Source organism: Entelurus aequoreus, linkage group LG14, assembly GCF_033978785.1.
Source record: "Entelurus aequoreus isolate RoL-2023_Sb linkage group LG14, RoL_Eaeq_v1.1, whole genome shotgun sequence".
Taxonomy (NCBI): Eukaryota; Metazoa; Chordata; class Actinopteri; order Syngnathiformes; family Syngnathidae; genus Entelurus; species Entelurus aequoreus.
In genome coordinates, this window is record NC_084744.1 from 38909046 (window position 1) to 38921988 (window position 12943).

Consider the following 12943-nt stretch of genomic DNA (forward strand, 5'->3'; position numbering starts at 1 on the left):
GGGATTGCTGCAACGCTTCATCCTTTTTTTTTTTATTCCATCTTAACGTGCTCAGGAGATAAACTGCTTCCTTACATTGGCCAGGAAAGCTGATAAGTTGTTAGTCTCCGGAAGGCGTCTTTCCAAATCTGGCAGACACTCAAGCGCAGGGTCGCTCGACACAACTGTAGAATTGGGAGGTTTTTAGTAAACTTCCTGGAGATTTTTTTTTTTTTTAGAGATAGTGACAGACGGTGTTCCAAAGACTAGATTTGTTTTGTTTGTTTAACTTGCATGTTTGTTGTAAATGATCAAAACTGAGACCACTGGAAAACGGCTAAACTTCTAAATGCATATATTGCAGCTAGGGGTGTGAAAAATATTCATATGGCATTATATTGGGATACTTTTTCTAACAATATCGATTTTGTTTTACATTCACATCTTTTTTTAACAGTCCCATTTTGGGCCGATTGTAAGTCAAAAACAACTTGTGGTCCTCCACTCCCCAGATTGTCGCCGCACTGCCACCTCGCTACAAGAAGTTGACGGTTAAGAAGTAGACGACATTTTATGGACATCTCAGTTGCAAGAAACTTGACCCACTTTGGTACAATTGTAATGAATGGAAATAGGACAATCTGAATTACATTGAAATGTTTGACTCAGTTAGTCCAATAAATTACAGTGGGTATGGAAATTATTCGGACCCTTTGAAATTATTCACTCTCTCATTTACTCTTTTTGCAGCTATATGCTAAAATAAAAACATTACATTTTATTTCTCCTCATTATTGAACACTCAGCACCCCATCTTGACAGAAAAAAACCAAATGTAGACCTTTTTTGCAAACGTTTTAAACATAAAAAACTGAAATCACATGTACATAAGTATTCAGACCCTTTGCTCAATACTTTGGTGACGCACTTTTGCAGCAATTACAGCCTCAAGTCTTTTTAAATACGTTGCTACAAGCTTGGCACACCTATCTTTGGGCAGTTTCACCCTTTCCTCTTTGCAGCATCTCTCAAGCTCCATCAGGTCTTTATCCAGGAAGTCTCTGTACATTTCTGCATTCATCTTAGTCTAGTCAGGGAGGTGACCAAGAACCTAATGGTCACTCTATCAGAGCTACAACATTCCTCTGTGGAGGGAGGAGAACCTTCCAGAAGGACAACAATCTCTGCAGGAAACCACCAATCAGGTCTATACGATATAGTGGCCCGACGGAAGCTATTTCTTGGCAAAAAAAAGTTACACAAAAGGCACCTGAAAGACTCTCAGACCATGAGAAACAAAATGATCTGGTTTGAGGAGACAACGATTGAACTATTTGGCGTGAATACCATGCACCATGTGTGGAGGAAACCAGCCACCACTCATCACCAGGCCAATACCAACCCTACAGTGAAGCATGGTGGAGGCAGCATCGTGCTGTGAGGATGGTTTTCAGCGGCAGGAACTGGGAGACTAGTCAGGATAGGGGGAAAGATAAATGCAGCAATATACAGAGACATTCTGAATAAAAAACAACGCTTCCCATCCAATCTGATGGAGCTAGAGAGGTTCTGCAAAACTGCCCAAAGATAGGTGTGCCAAGCTTGTAGCATCATATTCAAAAAGACTTGTGGATGTAATTGCTGCAAAAGTGCATCAACAAAGTATTGAGCGAAGGGTCTGATTACTTATTTACATGTGATTCTTGAGTTTTTAGTTTTCATAAATTTGCTAAAATTTCTACATTTCTGTTTTTTTCTGTCAAAATGGAATTCTGAGTGTACATTAATGAGACATAAAATAAAGGTTTTGGACTTTAGCAACTGGCTGCAATGAAACAAGGAGTGAAACATTTAAAGGAGTCTGAATACTTTCCGTACACACTGTATTTCAGTCATTGTCCAATAAACTATTACTGTCACACAGTGTACATATATACAGCTTGTATTTTAAATGTTTCACTGAACTATGTAGAATAACGCAATTTATCGCCATATCACAATACTGTATTGTATCGTGACTAAAGTATTGTATTGTGAGGTCTTTACCAATATGCGGCCCTAATTGCAGTATAGAAGTGGGTGAAATTGCACAAACTATATTGCATTAACTAGATGGGATTCTGGGAAGCCTGTAAAGTTTCATCATCTCAATGTTGCGACTTCCGGTATTTTTTTATTAACTAAGGATGTAACGATATGAAAATGTCATATTGCGGCCAAAATGATCAATTATAATTATTGTAGCGGTACTGTTGAATGTGCTCAACACTTACCTACACCTAAATTATTTTATTAATTGATTTTTTGTTAAATAACTAAAACAAATAGACACACAGTTAGAAAACCCATTGTTTTGCATGTTTTGTGTTTCTTATGCTGCACTGAAAGTTGTTTTTTTTTTAATCTGTTTTAATGGCTAAGCTTTTATTGTTTGAAATACTGGTTTGTAATGTAGCACTTTAAGATGTATTTAAATGAAAAGTGTGTAACAAATAAAATCTATTATTAATATGTGTTATTTCTGGCGAGTGTTGTCTCCTACTATTCAGAGGTCCCTGAACACCTCGGCCTCTTTTCCTCTGAGGAGAAGGATCACTCTGAGGGCAAAGCTTGTAGGTTCAATGTGCAGTATTAAATCGCTCAGTGGTTGCTCAGAGAGCAATGTGTTTACACAACTTTAGATTGGGGCACGTCGTTTCCTAATGGGGAAAGATGTTAATGGCTTCAATTCTAATGTTAGCATTTAAGGTAGTGAGCTGGTACAAGTCAATCCATGAGTTTATCAAAGTTCACTCAGATTTTTGATAATTTTATTTTGAAAGGGTGATACTTACCGTGGTTATCATTATTACTGTTCATCGTTACATCCCTATTATAAATGCACAAAAATGTGAACATGTGCCAAATAATACTGACCTGTGTTCCGAAAATAAAACTTGTGTGGCTGGCTATAATTCTAATACTGAGATACAGTTTTGTGTTGGTACTTACTCTGATATACTCTGTCTTCCTTGATTCCCATTGTGATAACATAGGTACTGTTCATATCAGTGGGGTTGATATTCCGGAACACAAACTGCAACTGTTCACCTATCAAGATTACAAAAAACATCAACACCATGTGATGTACACTTACCTTCAAATATTAAGGTGGTAAAAACCTGAAGTGAGATCAAAAAATCGTAATTTGTGACATACCGATACCGTTGACATCCTGTGCTATGCAGCGGATCGTTAGTATATCCATTCCTAAATTCTCCTGAAAGACAATTCTGGCTTTTTGCAGGTTCTTCAGTCGGTCCTTGTTTACTTTACACTGAGACTCGATTACTGAAAAAATGTATCAATAAAACACGCAGAGATTATTATTATTACAAACAACTATAAATGGAGTCTGACCGTGCGGATTCCAAATATAACATCAGTTTACACTCTTTTCTCCTTGTTTGATCTTCTTTAAGCTTCTCAATCTTCTGAATGATGGCGAGTTTCTGTATTTCCTTCTGATCGATATCAGATGCCATTTCTGCAATAGCGTGCTGTTTTTCCTTCAATAATGCATTTTTATGTGGCAAATCTGGAGGAGACAAACATTGATTTATTAACATCACACAATTATTTTGTTGCAGTTACATCACATGAACAGTACGCAACGATAGGTACAATCACTGCTTACAGTTTTTTCCAATTGCTTACACACTAAATTTTCACACAGCTAAAGTCTACACATAGTAAGCAAAACCACTGTGCAGATTTGTCTAATATTAGGCATAGACTGCTTCACTGTTTTTGCGAAATATTCCACACAATTCTTTACACACACTTTCACATCTTTCACATGTGATGTGGATGAGATACCATGGCCTGATCCAGCTAGACGGGCAGGTGATAATTAGATTCAGTAACTGAGGCTTTTGAGTAGGTTCTTTCATAGAGTTGCTGTTGCCTAAGTCTGCACATGTAGCCTATACTCTATGCTGTCATTTTTATTTATCCCCAGATTTTTTTTCAAACCTTTTTATTTATCTCAGATGTTAATTTGTAGTGCATGTCATTATTGACTACTGTGATATGTTTCTTTACCTGACTGTGGTAAAAATATATATATTTTCAGTTTGAACTTTGCAGCATCATTGTTGAGCAGTTCTTGAAACGATTACAGGATATTTTTTACTTTCTCTTTATGTCCTTACGTATAGGCCCACTTCAAAGTAAAAAATTACGATTGCTATGGATTTGCCAATATATTTTGTCAAGTTACAGTAATCATTCATCACATATGCTAAAAAGGCCAGGCAAAATGCCCCAAACATGTGATTTCTTATAGTAAAATAATTTTTTTTTACAAGTGTGTTTTGTATTTATCACTGTTCTGGGTAACTCACTCCAATAGTGTCTCACCATGTGAAGTCTGTGTGAGTGAGATGAAAATAAAACTGCATTTTTACAAATGCTTTCTTTAAATAGAATAGAATAGTCATTATTGTCATTGTACAACGAAATTGTAAGCAAAACTAATTTAGTGAAAATTCATAATAACACATAAAAACATAAGAACTTAGATAAATAGATAAAAATACATAAAAATACCAAGCACACAGCTCACATGCACAGTCATTATTGTCTTGTGTTCAGCGACACTATTGCTCTCGGGTAAAAAGTGTTCTTAAATCGGTTTGTCCGGGATTTTATTGTCCTGTATCTCCTGCCCGAGGGCAGCAGTTCAAAAAGTTTATGTCCGGGGTGAGATGGGTCCCTTATGATGTTTTGGACCTTTTTGAGGCACCTGGCACTGTACAGTTCACCCAGTGAGGGGATAGAGCAGCCAGTGATCTTCATGGCAGTTTTTATGACCCTCTGAAGTACATTTCTCTCTGCCGCCGTGCAGCTGGCATACCATACACACATGCAGTATGTCAGCACACTCTCTATTGAGCAGAGATAGAAGGACACAAGCAGTTGTGACAGGTGGTTCTTTTTGAGGAGTCTCAGAAAGTAAAGTCTCTGCTGTGCCTTTTTGATGGTCACTGAGGTGTTCATACTCCACGACAGGTCTTCCTTGATCTGGATCCCCAGGAACCTGAAGTTAGAGACCCTTTCCACACAGTCCCCATTGATGTACAGTGGTTGGATGTTTATTGTTTTTTTTCTTCCGGAAATCCATGATCAGCTCCTTCGTCTTAGTGGTGTTAAGGACCAGGTTGTTTTCCCTGCACCACCCAGTCAGCCGCTCCACTTCATTTCTGTAGGCAGACTCATCCCTCCCAGAAATGAGTCCCACTACTGTGGTGTCGTCTGCAAATTTAATAGTGGTATTGCTGGCATGAGCAGGGGTGTAGTCATGAGTGTAGAGGGTGTAGAGTAGGGGGCTTAGCACGCAGCCCTGGGGGGAGCCGGTGCTGATGCTGATGGATGCTGAGAGGTGGGAGCCTACTCTCACCCTCTGAGAGCGATTTGTCAGGAAGTCCAGGATCCAGTGGCAGATGGAGGAAGACAGTCCCAGCCCCGTCAGTTTGGGCACCAATATACTTATAGCACATGCAGTCACACATATATATGACTTTGGGGGATTGTCCTGCGGGGAGGCATGGCGGGGGGATGAGGATGCCTCCTATGGGGCTCCAGTCCTCCTGTCTTGTCCCCTGCTCGTCCATCCCTCAATCTTAGCTGCATATTAGACACTTAGGATTTGGAGGGCTCGGCTTGGTTGGGACCCACCAAGACCTTGATGTCCCCCAATTTTAATTGCATTATTAGTTTCCACAAGCATACATATCTCACTCACGCTACAGTACACGCATCAATAGGGACTGGAGGTCGGCTGTAATGGCTGACCTCCTAATTTTAACTACACAGTAGACACTCTGGGGGCCTTGTACACATGCATGTGGGGGGGTTGGGGTTCGGCGCACCCCTCATTGCCTCGTCGGCCGGCGCGGATTCCGGGGACTGCGTTCTGGTGGCCTGCCAGGCTTTTATTAATTTATTATTATTATTATTATTATTATTATTATTATTATTTTATTCATTTTATTTTATTTTATTTTTTTTAAATAATTTTTATTATTTACTTACTTTATTTTATTTTAATTTTATTTATTTATTTTTATTTGTTATTTTTTAATTTTAATTTAATTTAATTTTTATTTTTATTTTTTAAAAATTATTATTATTATTTTTGTTTAATCTTATTATTTATTTGTGTGTGGCGTCGCGCGGGTCTCGCTTCCTGATGGGTGGGGTCCGTGCCCGTGTGGCCCGACCTTGCGCTGTGGGGTCTCTGTTGGCGACTTGATGTGGTACATATTTACACACTCAAAGTTTGTACATCCACACGCACCCTCATTATACAAACATACTGTATACACATACTGTACATATACATTCACTGTACAAACACACATACTGTATACACATACTGTACATATACATTCACTGTACAAACACACACATACACATACTGTACATATACACTCACTGTACAAACACACATACTGTATACACATACTGTACATATACATTCACTGTACAAACACACACATACACATTCTATACATATACATTCACTGTACAAACACACATATACACATTCATTCACTGTACAAGCACACATATACACATACTATGGAACTCTTTACTGGACACTTTGAAAAGTATACCTGCACTTGTCACTTTCAAAAAACAAACAAAATTATGGCTAGTTGAGCAACAATCGTGTTCCCATGTTTAGTTTTTACTCATTTTTACTAATTGGTTTTTATCTAGTCTGCACTTTGTCAGTGTTATTATTATTATTATTGGCTTTTATCTAGTTTGCACTTTGTCTGTGTTATTACTATTATCATTATTATCAACTCACTCTATTTTTTATTTTCCTATTTTAATGATGTTGGATCTGTGTTGTTGTTGTTGTTGTTGTTGTTGTTGTTGGGGACAAGTGTTGTAAATTAGCTTTGGCTACAAACACTGTGATGCATGCATCGGATAACTGTTTCAGATGTCTATGTTTTTGTATCTGTCCCTATTTCAAATAAACCTCTATAATAATAATAATACTGTACATATACAAGTACATATGCACACATACGCTCATGCACATAATCACGTTTCATCAAACATATATTAACGTTGTTGCCCTAGAGTAAACTGGGTATAACACATGGCACACTGACAAAGCTTAACCTATTGTTACTATAACAATCTACAAGGTTAATGTAGGTTGCTTCTCTTTCTTCCCCTCCATTTTTCTGCATTCTTTCGTATCTCAAGTTATCATTACGTATTTGTATTGTTGCAATTGAACAATTGTATTGTTGATAATAAAGGTAAAGTGTTGGTATTGTTTATTATCAATAGAACTATTTCTATTGGTATTCATATTGCTCCATTTTTAGTGTAATAATGCTCATTATCATTTCTGTATTATTTTTTATTTTCGCTAACTGCTTATTTGCTATTACTTTTACCATCATATTTGTACATGTCGTATTTGCTGATGTTGCTCTGTTGTTGTTGTTGTTGTTGTTGTTGTGTTTGCTGTTGTTGTTTTTGTCTCTATGTCTAATCCCCCTCTTGTCCCCACAATTCCCCCCTCTGTCTTCCTTTTTTTCTCTTTCTATCCCCTCCTGCTCCAGCCCGGCTGCACCAAATGATAATATAAATACATTTAATAAAGTCAAATACAAATAAGGCAACAAGAGAAGTATCCTACACTTCTCTTTTGTAAAGTAAATCTGAACAGCCAATATGGGCATCTACATCTACTATATGATTTGCCTGAGAAGCTGGGCAGGACATAAAAAAAAAAATTTAAAAAAAGTTTGGGCACCCGTCTTTGGGGGAGGATGGTGTTGACCGCAGAGCTAAAATCAACAAAAAGTAGCCTTGCATAGCTCCCCTGCTGCTCTAGGTGGCTCAGAGCAGTGTGGAGGGCTGTTGCGATAGCATCATCTGTAGATCTGCTTGCCCTGTACGCAAACTGGTGAGAGTCCAATGCAGGTGGCAGATTTGAGGTGATGTGCCCCTGAACCAGAGTTTCAAAGCACCTCATAATGATTGGTGTAAGTGCCACTGGACGGTAATCATTCAGGCTGTTTACTGCAGGTTTTTTTTTTGGCAGTGGGACAATAACAGAGTCCTTTAGACAGGGTGGGACGATGTACTGGGACAAGGACTGGTTGAAAATCCTGGTGAAGACAACAGCCAGCTGGTCGGCACAGGTCTTTAGTACACGTCCAGGTATGCCATCCGGTCCAACAGCTTTCCTTGGGTTCACCCTCCTTAGTGTGCGCTGCACCTCATGTTCCTCCAACATGAGGACGTTGTCAAGGGTTGAGGGTTGTGATGTGACTGCATGTGGTTGCTCCACCTCGAAGCGAGTGAAGAAGATGTTCAGTTCCTCCGCCAGCGAGGCGTTGTTGGATTTGTAGCCGGTGATGTGCTTCACCCCCTGCCACACCTGCCTTGTGTTGTTGCTGCTGAGGTGTCCCTCTATTTTCTTCCGATATGCTGTCTTGGCCTTTATTTTGATGAATGGGTATATGTTTTGACCGAAGTGTGTCATTTTGCAAATAATCTAGGAATTAAGAAAATTTAATGTGGCGTTTTGAAAAATGTGAAATTGTGTGTAAGCAAATGGAAAAAACTGTAATCTCAATATACATATTTGCAGGTATATATCTAATGTATGAACTCATGATTAACTCACCTTTTTTAAATGCTTCTAAGATGTCAAGCAGCATCTCGTCATTATCACGTTTCTTTAAACCTGCATCTGTTTGAAATGTTCAAGTCATTATTCATTTAGATGAACAAAGTTTGGCACAGAACGCCCGAGCACCATACCAAGTGCAGATGTGACAAAGTACCTGTGGGACTGGCTCAACTCCGCGCTGGCTTCAATGATATCTGCGTATGCTTTCTGTTGTTTGTTGTGCATCTCATTCATTTCATTGGCAAAGCCATCAATGATGTTCTTATCAGTGATGGACGTCATGTGTCGAATGTCTGTGGAGTGGACAACAAGTAAGAAGGTATTATGATGTACTTCTTCTTAGGACTTAAGTGTATTTGAACTAATAACATTACACACAGTTTTTGAACTAATAACATTACACACATTTGAATTAATAATAACATTACACACAGTATTTCAACTAATAATAACATTACATAGAGTATTTGAACTAATAATAACATTACACACAGTATTTGAACTAATAATAACATTACACACAGTATTTGAACTAATAATAACATTTCACACAGTATTTTAACTAATAATAACATTACACACAGTATTTGAACTAATAATAACATTACACACAGTATTTGAACTAATAATAACATTTCACACAGTATTTGAACTAATAATAACATTTCACACAGTATTTGAACTAATAATAACATTTCACACTGTATTTTAACTAATAATAACATTACACACAGTATTTGAACTAATAATAATATTACACACAGTATTTGAACTAATAATAACATTACACACAGTATTTGAACTAATAATAACATTTCACATAGTATTTTAACTAAAAATAACATTACACACAGTATTTGAACTAATAATAACATTACACACAGTATTTGAACTAATAATAACATTACACACAGTATTTGAACTAATAACATTACACACAGTATTTGAACTAATAATAACATAACACACAGTATTTGAACTAATAATAACATTACACACAGTATTTGAACTAATAATAACATTACACACAGTATTTGAACTAATAACATTACACACAGTATTTGAACTAATAATAACATAACACACAGTATTTGAACTAATAATAACATTACACACAGTATTTGAACTAATAATAACATTACACACAGTATTTGAAATAATAACATTACACACGGTATTTGAACTAATAACATTACACACAGTATTTGAACTAATAATAACATTACACACGGTATTTGAACCAATAATAACATTACACACAGTATTTTAACTAATAATAACATTACGCACAGTATTTGAACTAATAATAACATTACACACAGTATTTGAACTAATATTAACATTACACACAGTATTTGAACTAATAACATTACACAAAGTATTTGAACTAATAATAACATTACACACAGTATTTCTACTAATAATAACATTACACACAGTATTTGAACTAATAATAACATTACACATAGTATTTGAACTAATATTAACATTACACACAGTATTTAAACTAACAATAACATTACGCACAGTATTTGAACTAATAACATTACACACAGTATTTGAACAAATAATAACATTACACAAAGTATTTGAACCAATAATAACATTACACACCGTATTTGAACTAATAACATTACACACAGTATTTGAACTAATAATAACATTACACACAGTATTTGAGCACCTGATGGGTGCTGGTAGCGCCTTGCATGGCAGCATCAGTGTGTGAATGTGTGTGTCAATGGGTGAATGTGGAAATACTGTCAAAGCGCTTTGAGTACCTTGAAAGTAGAAAAGCGCTATACAAGTATAACCCATTTATCATTTATTTATTTGAACCAATAACATTACACACTGTATTTGAACTAATAATAACATTACATAGAGTATTTGAACTAATAACATTACACGCAGTATTTGAAATAATAATAACATTACTCACAGTATTTGAACTAACATTATACACAGTATTTGAACTAATAATAACATTACACACAGTATTTATACTAATAATAACATACATAGAGTATTTGAACAAATAATAACATTACACAGAGTATTTGAACAAAAAATAACATTACATAGAGTATTTGAACTAATAATAACATTACGCACAGTATTTAAACTAATAATAACATACATAGAGTATTTGAACAAATAATAACATTACACAGAGTATTTGAACAAAAAATAACATTACATAGAGTATTTGAACTAATAATAACATTGCACACAGTATTTGAACAAAAAATAACATTACATAGAGTATTTGAACTAATAATAACATTACACACAGTATTTGAACTAATAATAACATTACACACAGTATTTGAACTAATGATAACATTACACACAATATTTGAACTAATAACATCACATAGAGTATTTGAACTAATAATAACATTACATAGAGTATTTGAACTAATAATAACATTACACACAGTATTTGAACAAATAATAACATTACACACAGTATTTGAACTAATAATAACATTACACACAATATTTGAACTAATAACATCACATAGAGTATTTGAACTAATAATAACATTACATAGAGTATTTGAACTAATAATAACATTACACACAGTATTTGAACTAATAATAACATTACACACAGTATTTGAACTAATAATAACATTACACACAATATTTGAACTAATAACATCACATAGAGTATTTGAACTAATAATAACATTACATAGAGTATTTGAACTAATAATAACATTACACACAGTATTTGAACAAATAATAACATTACATAGAGTATTTGAACAAATAATAACATTACACACTGTATTTGAACAAATAACATTACATAGAGTATTTGAACAAATAATAACATTACACACAGTATTTGAACAAATAATAACATTGCATAGAGTATTAGAACTAATAATAACATTACACACAGTATTTGAACAAATAATAACATTACATAGAGTATTTGAACTAATAATAACACTACACACAGTATTTGAACAAATAACATTACATAGAGTATTTGAACTAATAATAACATTACACAGAGTATTTGAACAAATAATAACATTACATAGAGTATTTGATCTAATAATAACATTACACACAGTATTTGAACAAATAATAACATTACATAGAGCAGGGGCGTCACTAGCTTTTAAGGACAGGGGGGCTTAGCCCCCAGGAGATGCACAGGATGCGAGCGAACGTAGCGCACAAGCACAAAACTTCACAAACGGCTAACAAAGACTTAGAAATTAATCATTGTTATTATTATTATTTCAGTCGGTTTATTTTCAATCTGTGTTCAGTACAACAACAAACATGAGTTTGCACAGTGACATTGTGTTTACAGCATCAACAAGAAACAATTACTTGCATGATCCTTCAAGATACACTGAAACACAATGAAAGTCATGGCATTAGCCTCTATGTTATTAATTTACAACATAGAGGCCAATGCCACCACTTTAGCTCACAATACAATAATTGTTTGTTCCCAAATATTTTGACGTTGCACAGATTACATTTTGGGCACATATGTGACTAAAATGGTTGTAAATTCAAGCCCTGGAAATATTACTTAATTACTTGAATTAAAGTAATATCTGGATCGGGATAATTTGGCTTGTATATAATATATTTATATATATATATATTATGGCAAGCCGTTAAAGAAATTAAATATATATGGAAGTCTGAATAGAAATGAGAAACTTTTATATATACTGTAAATAAGAAAGACTTAGAGTCCGTCTGCTGATCTGAAAAAGAGCCAAATCTGTCAAAGAGCTGAGGGACCATCTTCAAAGTGCAATGCTGAAACAAATAATGCAAACAATAAAATGTAACTTCCAGGGCTTGAGATTAACGTAGTCCCGTCGTCCAGGGGACAGTAAAAAAAAATGCACGGGACAAAATTAAATGCTCCCCGGGACGATGGCTTTTAACCTTTTTTTTTTCTTCTTCTTTTTATGTACTTATTAATTTTACATTTTATATTAAATGTCTTGGTTTTTCCACCCTCTGAAAATCCTATGAAATGTTTAACAAGCCATCCTATAATAATACAACAGCTATTAATGTAACAATACAATAAAACAAATATATTTAATGATGTTTTTTTCATTATTTTAACAATAGGCTAATGTATATTACTTTATATAGATTCTACAAAAAACACAAAACTTAAAAACTAAATTATTTACAATTGCAGACACAAGGTTCTTGTTCTGCAGTGCTGTGTGCTAATGTGCTTCGTACACCTGC

At 35.0% G+C, this 12943-nt stretch overlaps 1 protein-coding gene across 1 annotated transcript; it reads right to left on the minus strand.

The window, feature by feature from the left end:
- Positions 1-51: 51 nt before the first annotated feature.
- spc25 (SPC25 component of NDC80 kinetochore complex) lies at positions 52-8974 on the minus strand. The gene is made up of 6 exons (XM_062070664.1): positions 8824-8974; positions 8687-8752; positions 3410-3556; positions 3184-3309; positions 2971-3069; positions 52-164 (listed from the first exon to the last, which is right to left on the minus strand). The coding sequence occupies exons 1-6, from the start codon at positions 8972-8974 to the stop codon at positions 52-54; spliced, it is 702 nt and encodes a 233-aa protein (XP_061926648.1).
- Positions 8975-12943: the final 3969 nt, after the last annotated feature.

What these genes read in the sequence shown, in the direction of transcription:
- spc25 (XM_062070664.1), bottom strand. Translation starts at nt 8,974, where the DNA reads ATGACGTCCATCACTGATAAGAACATCATTGATGGCTTTGCCAATGAA. An exon ending in CTTAGAAGCATTTAAAAAAG is followed by an intron (nt 3,557 to 8,686) that starts GTGAGTTAATCA and finishes TGTCTCCTCCAG; the next exon opens with ATTTGCCACATAAAAATGCA. An exon ending in GGAAGACAGAGTATATCAGA is followed by an intron (nt 165 to 2,970) that starts GTAAGTACCAAC and finishes CCAATTCTACAG; the next exon opens with TTGTGTCGAGCGACCCTGCG.